The sequence below is a fragment of the Lepidochelys olivacea genome (genome assembly GCF_965140295.1).
Source record: "Lepidochelys olivacea isolate rLepOli2 genome assembly, chromosome: 10".
NCBI classification, from domain to species: domain Eukaryota; kingdom Metazoa; phylum Chordata; order Testudines; family Cheloniidae; genus Lepidochelys; species Lepidochelys olivacea.
The window spans coordinates 68776163-68797700 of NC_140420.1; the positions used below are offsets into that span (position 1 = coordinate 68776163).

Below are 21538 nucleotides of genomic sequence, written 5' to 3' on the forward strand. Positions count from 1 at the left end.
CACCCCCTCTCTTCCTCTCCCTCCCTCACACCCACCCCTCTCTCACACACCCCCTCTCTTCCTCTCCCTCCCTCACACCCACCCCTCTCTCACACACCCCCTCTCTTCCTCTCCCTCCCTCACACCCACCCTCTTTTCCTCTCTCTCTCCCTCCCTCCCACACCCCGCCCCTTCCTCTCACATGCGCCCGCCCCGCCCCTCCCTCTCAGCCCCGGCCAGCTCGGGAAGAGGGGGTAGGGCGCGCTGCTGGGGGCGGGCCGAGCGGGTGGAGCAGCCCCCAGGGACCGAGCCGCGTCGCGCCCGCCACGCTGGGGCGCTGCTAACCCCCCGCCGCCGGGAGCAGAGGCTGGCGCTGGCGGCCTGGGGAGGCCCGCCCAGGAGCCCCGGCGCCCCTCCCCCAAAGGCACGGGCAGCGCCATCAGGTGAGTGGGAGGCGCTGGGCTCGGCCCAGGCTGGCAGCGCCTATCGGCGAGAGCCCGGCCCCCCGTGGGCGGGGGCTCCTCCGGCCGGCCCGGCGCTCGCCATGGCTTACCAGGAGCGGGTCCGCTCGCTGGCGGACACCGTGCAGCTCTACCGGAGGGACCCGAGTGGCTGGCAGAGCTGTAAGCGCACGGTGAGCAGGCAGGGCCCGGGCTCCGGAGCGAGTCCACTGGGGACGTGGCAGCTCGGCCGCCCCGCTTCCATTTCTGCCTCCGGTTCCCGTTCCTCCCTCGGGGCAGGGCAAAACCGGTCACTGGTTCATCTGGGCGCTGCCGCAGGAGGGTGTTGGATCCCCTGGGGGAGCGTTCAAACCGTGGCCGGCCCTGCGGGTTTCTGGGTCCCGCTGCTGCTCTCTCTCTGGTCTTCCTGGATGCCCATCACCCTCGTGTCTGGGCGCCAATGACAAACAAGAGTCGGTGGCCGGGGGACTTAGTAGGAGGCGCTCAGCGCCCTGCAGACTAAGGCCGGAAGTTATTTCCCAGATTTGTGACTCTCCTGGCAAAGTATTGGCAGCTAACAATGATCAGGACTTTGTTGTGACAGTTCAGACCTTTATACAATTCTGCTAACAGTTAGCTCTGAGGTAGGATTTGTAATTAAAATCCTAGGAAGTTATTTTATTTGCCAGCCCTTTAGATGGGTCAGTAATCACTGACAAAGAAAACTAGCTAGCACAGTTGCCAACTTTCATGCGATAAATAAGCACCCCGACTTTCACAATATGCCAAAAATCAAGCTAATCCCATTTCAAAACAAGCAAATCCCTAAGAACCCCAACACTCTACGTGACTAGATTCCCCCCAGCATGCAGTCTGGGAGTGTGGTGGGCCCGCTGTGCACCCCTGCTTCCCCACCCCCTCACCCTGCCCCTGCTGCCAGGAGCCAATCAAAAAAAAAAAAAGGAACAAGTTGCAACAAGCTACAAGCAAAACAATCTATAAGCCAAAAACTAGCCAACAAACAACTCACAAGACAATTAAACCAAAAATAAGCCCAATTTCTGTTTTTTTTTTTTCCATGGGTTTGGCTTGTCGACTAGCTAGCTGTGGCAAAGAGATTAGCCTGTTAATTGCTACATGAAGTCTGAAGGCTGTCTTCACTTATTTCACTTTTGATAGAATGAAGTTTCAATTTATTGGAGACCATCAACTGAGTTTTCTGGCAACATGTAAGTAAGGTATTCAAAAATTACAGGGGTGAGGGCGGTGTCTGTCTGTGTGTGAGTGAATAACTCTTGCCTGTTGGGGTAAAGGAGCAGGAGAAAAATGCAAAGTTAATTTTAGTTTCATGCTTGTTTTCTTACAGATACAAAGGAGATGGAATAGTCTCTGCAAGTCCTGAGGCTGTCTGGGAGTGCTTAAAACCAGAAGCTGGTGGACTTAGAACAAAATGGGACCAAAATGTGAAGGACTTTGAGCTGATTGAAACTATTAGTGATGTAAGTTCCATGAAAATGTTACGGAGCATTGTGGTTAAATTCCCATCACATCACATAACTCCAGAGTTATATTGTTTTATCATGCTTACTCTCATAAGTGTTCATTCATAATATTTTAAACAATAGTTATTGGTAAAAGAAGGTAAACTTAAAAAAATAAAATATACACATCTGTGTTTAACTAATGAAGAGGTTTCTCACCACCCAACAAATGCAAAGTCATTTATATATTTAACTCTGAGCTTGGAGTTTAAGGCATTTTGCCACCACAACACATACTGCATTGAACTCATTCTGCCTTTCTTCAGTACCTAAGCACACCAACATGAGTGCAGGGAACATTCAATTGAATTTCAGAGCCTTTCATTTTTATCAGCTTGTGAGAATCTTCACGTTATTTAGAATTAAATACAAAAAGATACATTTGTAAACTACTTATGAGAGAGTCTTCCATTCTGTATGTACAGACTTGTCCAGCTTATATAACATTCACCATTGTGGTGGAGCAGATGTTTAGATACAAGGGAACTGTGTTAAATTTCCTGTGGGATAATAGGTCTATACACCAAGTTTGATGCAACAAAGTTATTATCTCCCTGAAATTGGAGTTTGTAAATTACTACATCTATGAGTATATCTGTGGGTGACTCTCTGCTTAAAGAGCATTGTGTTGCTTGTTCTTATGGCATTGGATCCACCTCGCATCACTGCATTGTCCCATAAAAATGCCCTTGAGTCAAGATTTAGTGGATACATTTATTCACGCTGAATAGTAAGTTATTCTACAAATTTGTGTAATTGAAATAAATGGCACTGCTTGTCAAGTAAGCATGATAACAGATATCGCAATCTCTCACTTATTATGTTAGAAGCACATCACTGCATTTATATGTACATATACAGTGTGATTTAGTGCTGTTTGTATTTTGTAGACTATCTCTATATGCAGAACTATTACCCCATCAGCCTTCATGAAGATTATTTCTCCAAGAGATTTTGTAGATGTGGTGCTAATTAAGCAGTATGAAGACGGGACTATAGCATCTGCTGGTAAAATAGTTAAATTTCCAATCCATTTATATTATTATTGTATTATATTTTATATTAACAGTAAGTTAGTGAATATAACTGAAAATCTTCCAGGATATATTCTTTTTGTTTTTCAAAATATATATGTTTGTTAGATATACAATAAAAATCTTGGTCAGAAGATGCTTAGTCAGTAGTTATTAGCTTATATTAGTGCTTAATTACATCATTATCGCCATATAGAATATCAGCAATATTTACACTCTTCAGTCAGTGATTATACCGTTTGCTTATTGTTCTTTTTCATAGCGTTCTTCTGGGAAGGAATAGATATTTCAGTTAGTATTCAGCTGTGTAAATTTTTTAGAGCTTGTAGAAGTGCCTAAGAAAGTTCCTTTGGAGGCATTGCCTCTGATCACTTCATAGGATGTACTGAAAGCTGTTAAGTTTTGCTTAACTAAAACCAGTGAAGAGATGTGCCCATAGGGTACCCCACTAGTGATTAGTTTTCCTGCAGAGAGCAACTATTTCAAGCTGCTGGTACTATGTGCATATATTCCTCTTTCTTTCCTCACATTCATTTACATCTTTCATTAAGTCGTAAGTCAAGAGTCTCAGTGCTCCACAATGCCTCTTTGGATCACCAGGCAGGAATCCCTCTCGCGCGTGCTCTCTATAGATAGATAGGGCAGTGAGCCTAGGCCTTCTCAAAAGACCAAGAGAGGATCATCTTTGTGAAATGCGTTTATCTTTACTTTTAGATTAGAGTGCAAGCAACTCAAGTTACTATTAAAACACTGTGGTGCCATAATACTGTACAAGCCCAGTAAATGTCTTGAAGTGCCTTGATGTACAGTCCATACCAGCAGAAATCATTCCTATAATGCATGCAGTACTTTGATTTATAGATTTGATGACCAGAAAGGAATATTATGATCACCATGCATAACACAGGCCAAAGAACCTCAACCTCAAGAATCTTTGATTAGCTTTCATCGTAAATGCTTGTCAGCTGGCGGTGTTTACTGTGGTAGAAAACTTTTACTGTTAGTGATTTTTTTTCTTATAGCAACCAATGTGGAACATCCACTCAGTCCTCCCCAACCCACATACGTTAGAGGGTTTAATTATCCCTGTGGCTGTTTCTGTATACCTGTTCCAGGGTAAGAAGTCTATTTGAATATTACATATGCTGTACTTGAAAGTCCTATCCATAGCTATCGTGTGTGTGTTAATGTGCACCATTCAACAGAGAACCCTCTGCCAGTTACTGGTTTATATCTGGTTGTGGCTGGGTAGACATTGTCATTTAAACTTAGTGATGTTCAGTGCCCTACATGAAATGAGTTAGTCTCTTTTTTCCATTTCCTAGCGGACATCTGTTAACATTACAGAAACTATCATCACAGTGGGTATCCTCATTGGCATTCTCAGCTGAGAAGCCAAGGATTAAGAATCTGGCCCAGTAGAGCAAATAAACATGTGCTTAACTTTAGGTATATGGGTAGTCCCACTGACTTCAATGAGGCAATTTCACTGACTTAAAGTTCAGCACATACTTAAGTGCTCTGCTGAATCAGCCTAAATTAACTGGGAAATTTACTATCCTTTCCTTGTAGGGGTAGGTAAAGGCAAATTGATGGGAGAGTAATTGGGACGTTTGCTTTGTGCCCATTCTATGGAACAGGCATAGAAATATTTGTCCACAGATAACATGTAACTGAAATATAAGAAATCTTATAAAGTTTTACACTTCTGTTTGTAAGATGACTTGCACTGATGTGTTCTTTTTCCAGGGTACCAGACAAGACCCAAGTTCTCACTTTCTTTCAGACTGATCTTGGTGGCTATCTTCCCCAGACTGTAGTGGACTCATTCTTTCCGAGCAGCATGGCTGGATTTTACAGCAATCTGTCCAAAGTGGTAAAGACAGTGAAAACTCGACCGGCATTTTCTCAAAGGAAATACGAGTCTCGTTGCTGAAACTTAGAAGGGAGGGTTAGAAAAGCTAGGATTGGTGGCATTACAGATTAGATTAAGATAAAAATGGAAGAAACGATGGGATCAGAAACCGACCTACAATGCCTTTCTAACAATATAGATAGGTAGGAAAGTTGAAGTGGGAACAGTTCCTTGTCTCAAAGTCCATTTTTAATATAGGATTTATAATTTTTGTACCTGCTTTTCTGTTTAAAAATGCACTACCTTGTGATACTGTATTTTTGTAACTATTAAAATAAGTGACATTATTCCAGCAGTATTCCAGAGGAAATTCTGCTGCCCCCTCCTGGAGGAGAAGCCACACTTCAGGCCTGTTTATGATCATACTTCATCTGTGTAAACCAGGTTACTCCTGAGGGAATTCTGCCCCAAAAATTTAAAATTCTGCGCTAAAAAATTTCTGCACACAATATTTTAAAATTCTGCAAGTTTTATTTGTCAGACAAATGTGGAGGCTCCAGCATGGCAGTGGGGAGCACAGGTCACTTGCTGCCCAGCCTCCCTCCCCACTCCCAGGACACTGACTCGTGGTGAGGTTGCACCCAATCCTGACACAGCACCAGGGCAGGGCCGGCCTCAGAAACACCCCAGGGCCCTGATCCTCTGTGCCAGATGTACCAGGTGTGGGGCAAGCAGGCTCAACCAGGCAGGATCCAAGTGTGGAGGGGCTCGGTGTGGGGTGAGAGGGTTCTGTATTGAACAATCTGGATGCACAGAGGCTCTTTGGAGGGGCGGTTCCAGGTGCAGGTGGTTGGGGCTCAGCAGCGGGTCTGGGTGTGGGGGACTCAGTGGGGGGGGAGTCTGGGTGCTGGAGGAGTGGGGCTTGGGGATCCAGGTACAGCTAGCTGGGGTTCAGTGGGGTGGAGGTCGGTGTGGGGGGGCTCGTCAGGGGATGCAGTTGCAGGGGGTGGTCTGGGTGCAGAGGTGGGGGTCTGGGTGCAGGGGTTTAGATTTAGCGGGGTGAGGTTCAGGTATGGAGGGCTCTGGGGCATCTGGGTGTACGGGGTGAGGCTTGGGGGGGTCTGAGTATGGGGGTTCAATACAGGGGGTTGGGCGGACAGGGGAGCAGCTCCCCGTACAGCGACCCCTCCCCTGTGGCTGAGGAGCGATGCTGGCAGGAAGCAGGAGAGGATGCTGAGCTTCCTACAGCCAGGGAAGGTTTCTGGGGGTGGGTCTAGCAGCTGATCCCAGGTCAGGGTAAGAGCCACTATAGTGATTTACCTCTCCACGAACTGCTCCGGGTGCCTGAAATGATGTGCCTGCGCTGCTAGGGAAGGGTGCGTGACCACTCTTGCAGCTTCCCTTTGCTTCCCTGTCAGAAAATCATTTTTCTGCGGGGAAGCAAAGAAATCTGCGGGGGACATGAATTGTGCACAGTGGTGCAGAATTCTCCCAGGAGTAAAACCAGGAGCAGCTCTGCTGAAGTCAATATAGTTCCATCAGTATAAGTGAGATCCGAGGGAGCCCTGTTATATCTCAGATTCTACCTAATGACCCATATGAAACAATGTTCCTTTCTGAAGGGGGAGAGCTAGCTCCTTTGCTGCTGACATCAATATAGTTTGAGATATTACATTGGGACCAACCCCAAAAATGGGATAGACCACAATGAATTGGGTAGGTGAGAACCTATGGACCCACTCATTCTAGACTATTAGGGCCTGATTCAGCATGCACTGAAGTTCGACTGAGTTCAGTGCTAATGTTAAGCATATACTTAAGTGTTTTGCTGAATCAGGGCCTAATATCCTCAACCAATTCACAGATCCCTGGGCCTTGTCCTCTCCCATCATCCCCTTTCTACCAAAAAATTCTGATTTACAAAATGTCATAAATCAAACTGCACTGACATAATGGCAATAAATAAAGAGATGTATTTAAGTACTTTACTTGTCATTTTTCTAACTGCATTAGAAATGATCATGCATTTGAACAATTTTCCAATATGTTGTTGACAGTGTTGTGAACTTGTGAATCGTCCTTTCTGTAAAGTATTGTGGACTAATCTTGACTGACTTGTTCATAAAAGTAAGACATTCTTGTTTCCGTCTCCAAGACGGACACACCTCAGGGTATATCTTAGGAAATCAGCTATTTATGTAAAATACAGTGATGTGTGCAGTCTTCAAAGGTATTTATATATCTGGTTACTTAGGTAATGTCAGAAGTTATTATAAACAGCATACTATTCATTTATCCTTTTACAAAAGAAAAAATGATCATTTGTGATTGAGTTGGAAACATGTTAATCAGGTTGCAATTGTAGTGCTTTTACTTTATTATGTATTTAATTATGTTAATACATTTAAATTTCTGTTCATGTGTTGTGGTTTGTGGGACATTTATGTACAAATATTTCCACTGTAGTTTTTAATGTATGTAATAGAATTTTAGGGAAGGGGGGTTAAATTTAGTTTCTTTTGTGACTGAGGCTTTTAAAACTTGCCAGTGGGTGTAGCAAATTAAATAAACTATTTTCTGTTTCACATTTTTGTTCTTCTGAATTATCCTTTAACTCTGTCATAGTGTCCCCTCAACTCCCATTGCCAATGAGACTTAAAGGAGCTCTGCACCTTTCAAGATCGCTCTGTGCTATCTTGGGGCTTTAGGCCAATCCTGTGAGGTTGGAAATGCCCTTAGCTGCTCAGACACTATGGAGATGGCTGCAGGATGAGGTAGATATTTTAGTGATGGGGGTGGGTACTCAGCATCTTGCAGGATTGAGCCCTTCAGCTGTTGTCTAGTCCTGTTGTTTTTTTTTGTTTGTTTTTAACTTAGACTGCTGCATAGTGCAACTATGAAGAATGACAAGTGCTTCTGTGAGGGAGAGGTTTGGGCCCCTGTCCTGCAAAGGCTTATGTTCATGCTTAACTTTACACACCGTGAGTTGTCCTACTGACCACTCACTGTGCATGAAGTTAAGCATGTGTGTAGTCTTTGCAGGATGAGGGCCTTGTGTTTTTTAAGTACCCAAAAGATCAAGGGTTTATCTAAACCTTAGGCCTGATCCAACCACCTTCACTCATGCCTGTAGTCCTTTTGAGGTCAATGGCATTACCCATGAGTAAATATTACTCAGAAGGGCAGAACCAGAATCTGAATAATTTAAAGGATCGGTCCTGTGAGGTGCTGAGCACACTCGGTTCAATAGAATCTGAGGGTGTTCAGCCCATCACAGGACTGCTCTGTGAGCCCTCTGCCAAAGTAGGCTGGAAATTTGTAAGTACTGGCTGTCTTGTAAGATTGCTGGGACTTCCTGCTTTTGGGGGAGACTGGAATATTGGGAGACACTTCTATTTTACATGGGACATTGGCATTCCTGCTTTTGGTCTCTGCCAGAACCGGGAAATGCAGAGGTTCAGAAACCTAAAAGACTGGTAGCCAGGAGAGGGAGGAGCACACGGGTGATCTGAAATTATTACAACCTTTGTAAAGCTTGGTTCAAGTTTTGGATGATTTTTTTGTTAATGACTAAAGCTGATGCTAGCGCAGGCCGCCCTATACAAGGACTATTATCTAATACAATCTTTCTTTCTGCCCTGTACGAGGTCTGTTATCTAATACAATCTCTCAGGCTTTCTGAGCAAGGCTGTGAAAACCCACAAAAAGAGTTTGACCTGGCTTTTGCAGACTTGAGCCAGAACAGAACAAAAGAGCTCAGGGCCTGCTTCACTGTACAGCCGCTAAAGTGACCACTGATTCAGATTTTTCATGTTACCTGTGCCAGTGGCTCTCAACCTTTGCAGACTCCTGTACAGGAGTCTGATTTGTCTTACGTACCCCTGAGTTTTACCTCACTTAAGAACTACTTGTTTACAAAACAAACATAAAAATACAAAAGTGTCACAGCTCACGATTACTGAAAAACAGCTTTTTCATTTTTACCATATAATTGTAAAATAAATCAATTGGAATATAAATATTGTACTTACATTTCAGTGTATAGTATCTAGAGCAGTATAAACAAGTCATTGTCTGTATGAAATTTTAGTTTGTACTGACTTTGCTAGTGCTTTTTATGTAGCCTGTTGTAAAATTAGGCAAATATCTAGATAAGTTGATGTAGCCCCTAGAACAGAGGTGGGCAAACTACTGCCCGCAGGCCACATCCGGCCCGCGGGACTGTCCTACCCGACCCCTGAGCTCCTGGCCGGGGAGGCCCTTCCCCTGCTGTCCCCACTCCTCCGCAGCTACACCGCCACACAGGCAGTGCGGCTTGCGCCCACCCACCTCCCAGTCTTTCTAAGAAGCCTGTCCTGCTGCTCTGAGCGGCATGGTAAGGGCGGGGGGGTTGGAAAGGGGCGGGAGGTCCTGGGGGGCAGTCAGGGGACAGAGGGCGGTTGGATGGGGTGGAGGTTGGGGGGGTCAGGAGACAGGGAGCAGGGGGTGTGTGGTTGGGGCGGGGTCCCGGGGTGGTGGTCAGGGGACAAGGAGCAGGGGGCGTTGGATGGGTCAGGGGTTCTGAGGGGAGCAGTCAGGGGACGGGGGCCAGTCTGTTTGGGAAGGCACAGACTTCCCTCCCCGGCCATCCATACGGTTTCGCAACCCCGATGTGGCCATTAGGCCAAAAAGTTTGCCCACCCCTGCCCTAGAAGACCTCTGCATTCCCCTAGGAATACGCATATTCCTGGTTGAGAACCACTGATCTGTATAGACAGCTGCTTTAAAAATGTTGATCCTCCTGTATACACACTGCGGAAATGATATTTACTTAGAAGTGGCTAACCACATGAGATTTCACATGTGGGGAGAGAAAAAGAGGGAGCTAAACAGGAAATTGTAAAATTATGTACTGTGCAAAAAAAGGAAATCATGGCTTGACTAGACTCTTGTATTGCTTATCTTCGCATGGCCTATTACTACAATATTTTTTTTGGCTGTTGATTAAAGAATAACAATTGCTTTTGCCCTTTTGGATTAACACTGTGGTATGTAATAATCAGCTATCTTAATGTTATGTCCCTATATTAACAAGGCAGGTCTGAGGAGACCAAAAGGACCACAGGGCAAAGAGACACTGTCTTGACCAAACTAAGCAGCAACTTTAATCTCTCATAAGACAACTCTTTGGAGCAAGGACTGGCCTTTTGTTCTGTTTATACAGCATCTTTCCGATAAGCCCCTGGTCTATGACTGGGGCTCCTGGGTGCTCTAATACAAATCCTTGTGATAATGCAGTGTTAGGTGCATGTACACAAGAGACTTATTTTGAAAACTTGGGGGGGCCAATAAAAATATGTAAAAACTTGTCTCCGTGTTTAAGTCCACTGCATATTTTGAAAATAACAAAACCTCTTAAAATTCTACTAGCAGTGGTAACAGTGGAACAATCCGTGGTTGGTGCTGCTTTCAGCAACATCTCTTTAAACAAACGGGGGGAAATAATTGGACTGTTGAACCATAGATTCTGATGCTCTTAGGGCTTTTTTTTTTTTTGTCATTCGTATTGGTCATACATTCATTTACTGTATATGAACTAGCATGAATCACAGAATTTGTTCCCCTCTTGTCTTTTAGTTTTAGCACAATAATAAATTAAGTAAATAAGTTATGGTTGCATTAACTTTTTGTTACTTTAAATTCTATTGTAAGTGCTAGAAATATATAGAGGAGGTCAAGGAGGTAATATCTTCCAGGGCACTGTACTAGTAGGTATTGAAGACTGGTCAATTCTTGGGGGTACCCTGACAAAGATGCTGTAGTACGCTATCAATGTTTACACAGCACTCTCCCTTTGAAGCAATGGCATGCCTTGTGTAACCATCAATGCCAGATCTGTCCCCAAGGTATTTAGTATTTCCAGTCACCAACTGGCTCAACGAGCCTTAAATCCCATAAGCAATCATTGGTATTTTCATTTTAAATACTAATGCAGTGATGTTAAAAATTACACAAACTATATATTCAGATAACCAGGTTCAGTTCTAAATGTCCTTGTTACTCTGGCCCAGATTTTTAAAAGCATTTAGGTATTGCTTTGCTCAGTGTTGCAAGGCCTAAGTGACTTAGGAGCCCAAGTCTCATTTTCAGAGGTGACTTCGACACTTAGGGACCCATTGACTTGTAATGAAATCTAGGCTGCTAAGTGACTTTTGATGACTTAGGCTCCTGCATCATTTAGGCATTGCAGCGCTGAGCAGAGAAATCCCTGAATGCCTTTCAAAATTCTCAACCCTGTACTTAAGATATTTTTAATTCACAACGCAACGCCTGGGCATTGTGAGGGCTTTTCAGATTCTTGTTTCACAGTAAATACTGTGCTGCGGTACAATGTTCTTCAGATGCATGTGCTTAATTTCCCACTCAGACAAATGAGATTTGCATCTATATTAGCTTGATTCTCTACTCTGTCCGATTTAGGGGTGGGAGCGCTGCAGGAAACCAGTCACAACTCCTGGATTCAGAGCTGCTTGGCCACTGAGCAAATGATTGCTGTTCAGTGCAACTCTAACTTACGTGTCAGGGCTGTTATGCCAGTGGAGGATAAACTGGAGCTCTACTATGTCCTGTCCTGTCCTCTCTTCTCCCTCTTCTGACCCCAGAATATCCCCAAACAGCCTCTTTTTCCCCCCTTACAATGGGGGTGTGGGGCAACTGGCGTAGGAGGCAGCAGAGCCAGCTTTATGCTAGCAAAGAATTCCTCTTTATAAGAGATATTCTCTACTGGGCGGCCCTGGCTCCTTTGTGCTGGATACAGCCCATCCTTCTTTGGCTGCTTTCCCTGCCTTCCTCCCTTCCCCATGTGCTGGAAGCTGTGGGGAGGGAGATTTAGGAGCCAACCATTTCTATTCTGCACCCACTGTTATGCAGTCCCCAGCTAGGGTTTGTGGTTAGTCTCTGGAGCAGGACTGAGAATCTGCCCTACGGTTTTGGCCTGTTTCTAATTTTCCTTAAATTTGGTGGTTAAATTAACTTTGCACACTAGTCTGTGACACCATCAAATGGATTTATATAAGATAGAGAGTACTGCAATTTTCACACATTTTATTACACTCATCATATTAAGACCTTTTTTTAGCATTCTAGAATTTGCAACAGCTGCTTATGAATATTGTAAAAGAAATTGTATAACCTTCTCTTATTCTGGACAACTTGCTTTGAGGTTGCAAAGAGACCTGTAAAACTTGCTATATGATCATCTGCACTTTCACAATATTGGTGCTGTGTTGGTAAATGGCTTTAAGTAATGAAATGTTATGGGTGTGTTTGTTTTAATCCTGGCAGCAGTTTCATACTTCTCCTTGCAAAGTTTCAGATGATGTGGTGGTAACAGAACTTGGATTTTTCCTCTTGATGGTAGCAGTTATGGGCCCATCAGGTAATGCCTTGATGATATTCCAAGCTTCAAAACGGGTGAGTCCTTGCATAACAGTTGTGTGCACTTGCAGTAGCTCATCACCAGGCTGAACAGTATTGCTCTGTTCTGATGCAATTCCTGTGAGGAGACAATGAATTTACTTAAGTTTCTCTGTGTGGGGAAATCTTTGTTGTTGTAATTATGGATAGCTGTACTAGGATGTTACATGGAAGATGTGCACATCTGATGCACAAATGGGAGAATCAAGTATTTGCCACAGTGCAAATACAGAGACCTCCAAATCACTGAACACATTGTGGACAAGTGCCCCCTCTTTCCATTTCCAGGAGCTATCGCAAAAGCACACTCTGCATCTTTGGAAGGCCTCAAATGGATTTCAAACCTTTCTGCTAACTTGTAAATGTTGCCATTTCCATGCAAAAGAAGAAGTGTGTTTCTGTATAAATGGTATAAAATGCGTCTGGTCTAATTCCAGAGCAAGGAGTTCATCCCGCACAACAAAATGTCATGCTGCAGTTTCAATAAAAATTATCATGGGCCGGATCCTCATCTGGTAGAGATCAGTCAATGGAACTACTCCAGTTTACCGCAGCTGAGGATCTGACCGTGGGGGTGTGTGTGTGTATAATATACGTATAAAAGAGAGAGAGTGTTTAAACACCTCTACCTTTAAAAATCCTGTTGATGATGATGGGTTTATCTCCATGGATGGAGCCTTTCCCTCCTTCCAGACTGAATCCTAAGCCAGCAGGTGTCTTTTCCAGAGTTACAGTGCAGATTGTCTCTTCGGTTGCTGGAAAGAAATACAATGGTATCAGGAGGGGTACAAAATATTCTGAAAAGTGAGAACATCTGAACAAAGAATGAGTTTTTGTTTGTTCAATTTTGTGTAGGCATGTAAATGATAGAGCAAAACAAGGCAGAAAATGACCATTTGCTTCATCTTTTTGGTCACCGTAAAGTTAATTGCTCCTACAGAAGGTTATGGCAGGGGAGGGGGATGTATTTTTTATGTGTTGAAATCTGAGCCAAATGAAAAGGTTGGATTTAATATAAACGGCATTTGCTTGAATTACATAAACATGCTAGAGACACATTAACATTTCGATATACTGTATATATTCCAAAATTAAGTGTTCAGTACAAGTGACCTGATGGTAATATTAAAACAAATATTACCTAAACAGCCAGTAATGTTTATTTGGGGTATGTAAATAGGATTACAAAACTCTGACTTCTGAAAAAGAAATCCTAAGAACAAAGATCATTCTACAAAACTGTATGTCTTCCATATGTTTTGAATATAGCCAGCTGGTGTGTTAGAGGCCAGAGTATGATTTAGGTAATCTGGAGAAAGTATCCTTTCAAATAAAATATTTTTCAAAACACAGGAACTTTTAGGGGCTTGAAATGAAAGTTCATTACTGCTCACATGAGTAGCCATTATACATACAGTTAGTCCTGTTCACTTGCTTGACATTATCTGAATTTTTTCAGAACTCCATTTTGAGGAATCTTGCTTTTTGGTGCAGTTTAGTGAATTATGTAAGGTGTATATATAACTTCTTAGTAAAACTAACAGATTTATAATAGCTTTATTTATTGCATTTTTCCAGCATACCTTTCCCCCACCAATATTAACTGATTTTTTGTTCGTACACAGCTGAGCCCCAAATCAGCACCTACCATATAATTATACAGAATAAAATAGCATATGTTGTTTTGCATGAAATTGTCAATATTTTATGTTACAAAATTGCAACTCTGATTTATATTGAAGACTGCATAGATTTCAATCTGTAATTTCATAATGATTATTTATATATACACCTAGAATCCTGATCCGGCTGATAGATTTTGCAGGACTGGGACTTAGGACAGCAGAGAGCAGTATCAACTGAGTAACAGGTTGTTTAAAGCCGACTTCCTGGATTTTTAAACAGTTGTACAACTTTTAATCACAACTCCAATATTTGTCTAGCTAAATCCCATGCAACCCTTTGTAAAGGGCAAGGATTCTGTAGTGGTGAGAACAGGGTGGTATATAAATATCTAGATAGGTAGCGGATGTGATTTAATGCAGGAGTAAAGTACTCACTAGCTTCTGTTGTGGTTTCACTTTCTGTAGAATACGTAGTAGAGTCAACGGAAACATTAAAACTTTTTTCTTCCTCTTTAGCTTTTTTAGTCACTACGACAGCTTGCCTTGGCGGTCGAGCCTGGCGCATGATCGCCAAGGCATCGTTGTGAGTGGCACCTTTAAGAGACTTTCCATTAATGGATAAGACTTCATCTCCTTTCTGGATAGTTCCTTCCTGAGATGCTAGTCCATTAGGAAATACTCTGTGAACCTATTAGAGACCCCAACCACCACAAAAAAAAGAGAAGATGTGACTAAATCTCACAGTTAGTAAAGTTTAAATGTGACACATTTTCATTTCTTAGCAAGAAAGAAAGCTGATTTTTAAGGATCATGTATTGTAATTGTTGTGGTAGAAGCCTATTAAGATGCAGGAGATACTGGATGGCTTGTAGCTGGTACCAGCTTATGCTATCAACCATCAGATTTCACAGAGTCTAACCAGGTCAGTCATCTTGTCCTGAACCTGCACCATTGACTTAAAGAGAGAGAGAGTCAGGAATCTGAAAAGAGGGACTGGTTATTTAGTAGGTGACCATCTTCCTCTGAGTCCATGCTGAATCTATGCTGCAGTAGGTATTGTGCTCCTGAAGGCCTTGATCACTACTGATGATTAAATATCCCATTGCACTTAAAATAGGCATGTTAATCCCAGTTTTCTGGCAACATTCCATTCCAATTTGCTAATTATCTTCTGCAACCATAAATTCCCATTTAGATATTCATATTCTTTTCCATTTCCTGTCCTATGCTGCTTATGTAGGGTTGCTGGGTACTGTTAAGGAGCTACATTTTTTAAAAAAGAAGTTCTGAAAAATTGGAGTGGCAAAATTAATTCCATTTTTCTTTTTGTCACTGTAATTTTTTCAAAGTTCAAAAAGTTCCAGAAAGTAAAACATGAGGGGAAACTTAGATATTGTTTATTTGTTTGTTTGCATAAGGTGACAAAAAGGGGACAACCCAAAACTCTGAAAAAAAAAATTTGAAAACCAAAATGAAATGACATAACCCCAATTCAAAATTCAAATTTTGTTTCAAAATTTTCCATTTGAAATATTTTTCTGCAGAAAGTGTTCATTTTTGATTAACCCCCCCTTTTTTTTTGAGAGAGAGAGAGAGAGAAGATTTTGCAGTTGAAACTACAATGGCTGGCTCTAATTTTCTAATGTTTCCTTGTGTATAGACTGTTACCATTCCCACCATATTCTTATTTTCTCTAGCCTTGAACTTGCCTAGTTTCTTTAATCTGTCCTCATAGGTCTTAGCTTCCAAACCTTTTCCATTTTTGACGTTCTCTTTTCAACCCATTCCATTTTTTCTGCCACCTTTTTTTGGACTGAATGCTTATTGTGGGAGTATTTTATGAGAGTGACGCTACTTACAGTAACAACTTTGTTTTCTAGATCGATTCCTCCTGCCAGGCTGAATCCAAGACCAGCATCTTCTTCTTTATGCAAAATTGTAACCTGAATATCATCAAATTGCTAAACACAGAAAAATAAAATAATTTCAGATACATCCTACTATAATTCAAGATTACTGGAAGAACTGTATATTTTCTCCTGTATCCACTGCAAACTCTGTCTTTGTTTTTATTTAATGGGCTAACTTCACCTTGGTATCATAACTTACGAATGAGTTTGTGTCTAAAAGTTTTGCTGCTTCAGTGAATGTGCTGTAAATTACAATATATTAAAGATCACTGATCACTACTGAAATAGAAATAGAAAATATTATTGGCTCAGTGGTGAGAACTGAGTACATGGTCTTCTAACTCTGAGAGGAAAAACTTTTGTTATCTACAACTCGTCCTACTCAATGAATAATGGTCTGTGGCTCAAAAAATTACTTCTAAGCCTGGTTGCTATTTTTAATGTACATTTGCTAACATTTTAATTGTAACAGTAGCCTGAAATGAGCTGTTTCAGTCTGTTACCCTTTTAGATTACAGTTAATATGAGGGAAAATATCTCTTTTTAGTAGCATATACTACAGTGTTCTTAAGGATTCAAGTATAACACCTTTTCTTAAGAGAAACTGATTCACTGATCTTTTCTTGTCTCATAACAATGTGCTTTTCAGTAGCTGGATGCATAGTTTGGTTGACAGGCCACTGAACTAAGAGTGAGAATGCCTGGATTTTATTCGCCACTCTTCCTCTGTTTATGATGATCTTGACCAAGCCATTTAGACCAAAGTCTTCAAAAATGTCCACTGCTATTGATTGCCCAAACTGGAGACAATTAAGGCGTGATTTTCTGCTCTTCTGAGCTCCCACAACTCCTTTTGAGTCATAGAATCATAGAATATTAGGGTTGGAAGGGACCCCAGAAGGTCATCTAGTCCAACCCCCTGCTCAAAGCAGGACCAATTCCCAGTTAAATCATCCCAGCCAGGGCTTTGTCAAGCCTGACCTTAAAAACCTCTAAGGAAGGAGATTCTACCACCTCCCTAGGTAACGCATTCCAGTGTTTCACCACCCTCTTAGTGAAAAAGTTTTTCCTAATATCCAATCTAAACCTCCCCCACTGCAACTTGAGACCATTACTCCTCGTTCTGTCATCTGCTACCATTGAGAACAGTCTAGAGCCATCCTCTTTGGAACCCCCTTTCAGGTAGTTGAAAGCAGCTATCAAATCCCCCCTCATTCTTCTCTTCTGCAGGCTAAACAATCCCAGCTCCCTCAGCCTCTCCTCATAACTCATGTGTTCCAGTCCCCTAATCATTTTTGTTGCCCTTCGCTGGACTCTCTCCAATTTATCCACATCCTTCTTGAAGTGTGGGGCCCAAAACTGGACACAGTACTCCAGATGAGGCCTCACCAATGTCGAATAGAGGGGAACGATCACGTCCCTCGATCTGCTCGCTATGCCCCTACTTATACATCCCAAAATGCCATTGGCCTTCTTGGCAACAAGGGCACACTGCTGACTCATATCCAGCTTCTCGTCCACTGTCACCCCTGGGTCCTTTTCCGCAGAACTGCTGCCTAGCCATTCGGTCCCTAGTCTGTAGCTGTGCATTGGGTTCTTCCGTCCTAAGTGCAGGACCCTGCACTTATCCTTATTGAACCTCATCAGATTTCTTTTGGCCCAATCCTCCAATTTGTCTAGGTCTTTCTGTATCCTATCCCTCCCCTCCAGCGTATCTACCACTCCTCCCAGTTTAGTATCATCCGCAAATTTGCTGAGAGTGCAATCCACACCATCCTCCAGATCATTTATGAAGATATTGAACAAAACTGGCCCCAGGACCGACGCTTGGGGCACTCCACTTGATACCGGCTGCCAACTAGATATGGAGCCATTGATCACTACCCGTTGAGCCCGACAATCTAGCCAGCTTTCTACCCACCTTGTAGTGCATTCATCCAGCCCATACTTCCTTAACTTGCTGACAAGAATACTGTGGGAGACCATGTCAAAAGCTTTGCTAAAGTCAAGAAATAATACATCCACTGCTTTCCCTTCATCCACAGAACCAGTAATCTCATCATAAAAGGCGATTAGATTAGTCAGGCATGACCTTCCCTTGGTGAATCCATGCTGGCTGTTCCTGATCACTTTCCTCTCATGCAAGTGCTTCAGGATTGATTCTTTGAGGACCTGCTCCATGATTTTTCCAGGGACTGAGTGAGGCTGACTGGCCTGTAGTTCCCAGGATCCTCCTCCTTCCCTTTTTTGAAGATTGGCACTACATTAGCCTTCCCTGAGTCAAATGGGTGTTCGCTGCCTCTGAAAATCAGGCCTCTTTAAGGTATCTCTAATTGGGTACCTAAAATTGGTGCACACTTTTGAAAATGTTGGCTTTGCCCTCTCTGTACCTCAGTTATCCCATCTGTAAAATCGGGCTGATAATTCTAAGCCATCTTTGTAAAGTGATTTGAGATTTATGGCTGAAAGAACTGAGCATTACTATTACATATTGATACTGATGTGTTTGTAAAAATTTCACATAGCAAAGATTAAACAGTAGCATCCGCTCCTCAGTTAGGCTGTCTTTGAGCATAGTGTGTACAGAAAAGTGGACTTACCTTTAAGGTAGCCTCATCTAGTGATTTTACTTCTTCTATAAGCTTCTTTAATTCTTCAGGGGAAAGCAGAGAGATGACTGATTGCCCGGACACACCAGATGCTTGAGATGAACAGTGTTCCTGTTTCTCTTCCTCTTTCCCGCTGTCTGTTAAACTCACAGTATAGTCTCTCAGTTCAGAAAGGCTTTCCCATTTTGAAAAGGGAAAAAAGAAATATTAATTTGTGATAGCAGCTTCCACACCATGGCACAGAACAGGCAATTCTGGAATCTTCATCTTTTGATCATACTAGAGTTTACCTGGTAATTGGCCAAGTGGTTCAGATCTCTATTTATTTGTTCCCAGTAATACCTACTGTAACATACCAAGAGGTGGCAGGGCTGTCTCAGTAGGGTGACCAGATGTCCTGATTTTATAGGAACAGTCCCAATATTTGGGGCTTTGTCTTATATAGGCACCTAATATCCCCCACTCCCTGTCCCGATTTTTCACACTTGCTCTCTGGTCACCCCATGCCTCAGTGATGACACGCCTGTGTGAGCATTCACGTGAAGGAATAAGAACCCTCTTGAATCTTTGCCCCCAACCAAATTGAACCTTCCCTGAGCATTGGAAAAAAGTTCAGATAACTTTTTTTTTCTTTTTTAACGTGACTCTGAACTTCCCAGTTATACCTGGGATTGGAAACGGGTATCAAAAGCACCACACTCTTGTGAGAGAGGTTGTTTTCACTGTGTTTCAAATTTGAGCTAGGAAATACCCTTTCCACTTTTGCAGTTACAAAAGGTTCAGATAAGTACCTGAGAGTGGAAATGCTTATCCAAACCATAACCCCAAGGCCCATGACATTAATTCATCACAAACTATAATCTTTGCAAAAGCTGTTAAGCACATAGCCTCCCACTCTTTATTTAATGACACTGTCATATCAAACTAGCAGCACAGAAGGCATGTCTGCAAAACAGAGACTAGACTAAAAAATTTTCTGTACAATATATTTTGAATTACATACTGGATCACCCTTGGAGAACATGAGGCAAAGTTTGGGAGGTTCATGTCCTGCTTTTAAAATAACTTCCCCAACTTTTTAATTCTAGTTTATTTAGCTAGTCTTTTCTAGATTCCTCACCTGGTTAGATATTTATAAAATATTATGAAAAAACAGTTATTAAAAAAATCTAATGTTGATAACCTGAGCAGGGCAAATCCTTATAAGAGGCAATACGTCTCTGGTGCAATGCATTGTTTTGGGGGAACGCATGGAACCCATGCTGGCTACTTCATCTGGTGTAGTAGCAGTCAGACCTTCTCCTTTACTGATCCAAAAAGACCATCAATGCACCAATGCGCTAATATAATAGCAGAACTTGGCCTGAAATGTTGGCAAATTGGTAGCATTGAAATAAAGGGGCAGGAGCAGCTGTATGGACTTATTCTTGAAACTGCCTCAATATTGGGATTAGCAGTATTGGGTCCATTCTTCTGGCTCCAAACCATGGAGAACCTAGGGATATTGTTCTGTGGCTCAAAGAAGCTGGCAGCATAAAAGCTTAAAAATCTGTTTTTATTAACGGCAGCATGCATTCGACTGATCCTTTACATTCCTCTGAGGAGTTGTTAACTCTGTCTACACTCTAAGCAACCTATATTCCTATCTAAATTGCCTGAGGTACAGACAAATTGTTTTCTGCAGTGTGTGGTGAGGGGAAGGAGCTAGTCTATTTACCAGCACTGCTTTGCAAAAATTAACTTTAATATGGTATCTTACTTAAGGGAAAATCCAGTGTCTGAATGATGACTCTCGCTTGTAGATGAGGGAGGGGTCCCATTCTCTTCCATGGAGGGCTGAGATGATGCTTCCAATGTGCTCCATGGATTGTTCCCAGAAAAGAGCGGCGACTGAGGAAGGCAAAGCAAAGATTTCATTAAAGCAGATGACACTTGATTGCTGATGGAATAGATTTTGCTGTATTTTTCATCATTTGTCTTCATCATCTCACAAGACTGGTTAGCAGTAAGGGGGAAGCTTCGTGTTCTTTGGCTCTGTGCTTTTGCTACTGGACAGTGAAGTTCAGTGGCTTGTGAAGTTAGTAAATCCAAGGAAATTTCAGTACTTGTGCTGTTGCTTCTCTTTGGACTAGGAGCGAGTGCCTCTTTGGGAGAGCAGGACCTATGTAGGCTCAGAGTCTCGACTGTAACCACAGATGGCGTTGATTGTAGTTGGCTGTTATCAGAACCTTCATTATAAGTGGCTTGGTTTAAATGAACTGCAGGTGATTCTGGCTCTTTTGGACTGGGAGAGTTTTCTTTTTGGACTGATGGCTTTGGGCTGGGAGAATTTTCTCTCCAGACTGATGGCTTTGGGCTGGGAGAATTTTCTCTCCAGACTGATGGCTTTGGGCTGGGAGAATTTTCTTTCCAGACTGATGGCTTTGGGCCGGGTTTTCTGTTTCCTTTTTCAGGTGACTGAGGAGCACTGAAAGTTTCAAAGGAGTTTATTCTCTGTTTTATTGATGATCCTCTGGGTGAGGCCCGGGATATATTGGAGCCCCGTTCTTTGCCAGAAACACGCTGGAGGTCAATGGAACTTTGATCTGCCTGTGTGTTGACATCTGAATTTCCTTTCTTCAGACCTTTTAGACTTTGACGAAACCAGGCTGGTTTAGGTGCTACTGGAGGGCCCCTTTTCCCAGTGTCACTTTCATCTGAATTGTGTGCTTTTGAACCATCTGCTTCTGCTTCTGATTTCTGCAGCACTACGTCTGGACAGCTCAGACTTTGATTTTCTTCATTTGTGTTGTTCTTGGGATTTAAGTCTAAGTGACTGCTTTCTTCACTCATAGTAGGATTAAACAAGCTTTTGATGCAATCAGAAATTCTAACCCAAGGGTCTTCCGCTGTAGTATCAAGACTGTAATCTACCCGTGGTTGTCTTCTAAGTACAGGCCTTTGTATTGATGAGATAGGATTTCCTGTGTTGTAGAAACAATTATTATACATAAGCTTTCTTTTCATTCCCTCCATATATCCCTTTCCATGCATCGTTGATGCTTCACTGCCTGTGGGCTTCTCTACACTCAAGCCTCCAACAGGTTATTT

General features: G+C 42.5%; 2 protein-coding genes across 2 annotated transcripts in view; one reads left to right on the forward strand and one right to left on the reverse strand.

The window, feature by feature from the left end:
* The first annotated feature begins 455 nt into the window (after window positions 1-455).
* On the forward strand, window positions 456-5723 carry STARD5 (StAR related lipid transfer domain containing 5). Its single transcript, XM_084640748.1, has 6 exons — window positions 456-613; window positions 1599-1648; window positions 1786-1918; window positions 2851-2968; window positions 4017-4110; window positions 4744-5723. Exons 1-6 carry the CDS (start codon window positions 524-526, stop codon window positions 4928-4930), a joined length of 672 nt encoding a protein of 223 aa, XP_084496874.1. The 5' UTR covers window positions 456-523; the 3' UTR covers window positions 4931-5723.
* A 6189-nt stretch (window positions 5724-11912) lies between these two features.
* IL16 (interleukin 16) overlaps window positions 11913-21538 on the reverse strand; it is a 54713-nt gene continuing 45087 nt past the window's right edge. The window contains exons 18-23 of the mRNA XM_084641867.1: window positions 20208-21411; window positions 18440-18623; window positions 15789-15890; window positions 14365-14617; window positions 12934-13059; window positions 11913-12383 (exon numbers count right to left, since the gene is read on the reverse strand). Of these exons, the coding sequence (XP_084497993.1) occupies window positions 12178-12383; window positions 12934-13059; window positions 14365-14617; window positions 15789-15890; window positions 18440-18623; window positions 20208-21411 (2075 nt within the window). The 3' untranslated portion in view covers window positions 11913-12177. The remainder of the gene's footprint in view (window positions 12384-12933; window positions 13060-14364; window positions 14618-15788; window positions 15891-18439; window positions 18624-20207; window positions 21412-21538) is intronic.